This window comes from Sinocyclocheilus grahami, unplaced genomic scaffold, assembly GCF_001515645.1.
Source record: "Sinocyclocheilus grahami isolate Dianchi unplaced genomic scaffold, SAMN03320097.WGS_v1.1 scaffold1085.1, whole genome shotgun sequence".
Taxonomy (NCBI): Eukaryota; Metazoa; Chordata; class Actinopteri; order Cypriniformes; family Cyprinidae; genus Sinocyclocheilus; species Sinocyclocheilus grahami.
This window is the reverse complement of record NW_015506264.1, coordinates 300959-302084: the sequence shown is the minus strand read 5'-3', so window position 1 is coordinate 302084 and position 1126 is coordinate 300959. Positions and strand designations below refer to the sequence as shown.

At 45.5% G+C, this 1126-nt stretch overlaps 1 protein-coding gene across 2 annotated transcripts in view; it reads right to left on the bottom strand.

Moving 5' to 3' along the window:
* The window catches only part of asmt (acetylserotonin O-methyltransferase), a 24428-nt gene that overhangs the window by 9193 nt on the left and 14109 nt on the right, over positions 1-1126 (bottom strand). For both annotated transcript variants that reach the window (XM_016252067.1, XM_016252068.1), the window contains exon 6: positions 232-372. In XM_016252067.1, coding sequence (XP_016107553.1) covers positions 232-372 — 141 coding nt within the window. The remainder of the gene's footprint in view (positions 1-231; positions 373-1126) is intronic.

The window sequence follows — 1126 nt, the reverse complement described above, 5'->3', positions numbered from 1 at the left end:
CTCACTCACACACTCTCACTCACACACTCTCACTCACACACTCTCACTCACACACTCTCACTCACACACTCTCACTCACACACTCTCACTCACACACTCTCACTCACACACTCTCACTCACACCCTCTCACTCACACACTCTCACTCACACACTCTCACTCACACACTCTCACTCACACACTCTCACTCACACACACTCCCACACACACACTCACACACTCACACACGTACCTTCACAGAAGCAGATCCGCTCATCTTGATTGGACACAAAGTGCTGCTGGGATGTTCTCACGACCTTGGGAAGGTCAAAGATGGTGACGGTTGATTCGGGGAAGGCTGACACACACTGTTTGGCCAGAGCGCCGCTGCAGCCTGATCAGAGGAGAGCGAGAACAAGCATCACACGAGCTTCACACCGCGGGCCACACATTAATATCCTTCAGTCACGTCACCCACAACCATCTGGAGTCTCGGGAACACAGGGCAAGACAGTGCCGCTGTCCTTAAGGAGAAACTTTATCCTGACATTATTAACTACCATATAACACTACCATTCTGTCATTATTTATCATCCTCGCTCTAAAAAGAAAGGCTGCAAATGTGGGTTTTCACAGTACTGCGATAGAAGAAACATTTTTGGTTTCCCAAGGAACCTTTCAGTAAACAGTTCCTAAAAGAATCATTTTTTCTTAGTGTCAACCACATTTAATAACCTAAAGAACCTTTGTCCACACACAAATGAAAATGTCCTCACCCTCAGATCATCCGAGATCAGGATGAGTTTGTTTCTTCATCAGGTTTGGAGAAATGTAGCACTGCATCAGTGTCTCGTCAATGGATGCTCTGCAGTGAATGGGTGCCGTCAGAATGAGAGTCCAAACAGCTGATAAAAACATCACAATAATCCACAGCACTCCAGTCCATCAGTTAACATCTGGAGAAGACAAAAGCTGGAACAAATCCAGCATTAAGACGTTTTTAACTCAAATACATTGAGTCCATAATCCATAATAACTCTTCCTCCAGTGAGTCAGTGTTCTGGTGTGAATCAGGAGAGAAATCTGCACAGATCAAGCAGCGTTTAAACAGCTCTAAACACATATGAGGCTGGATTCTGATGTGAGAG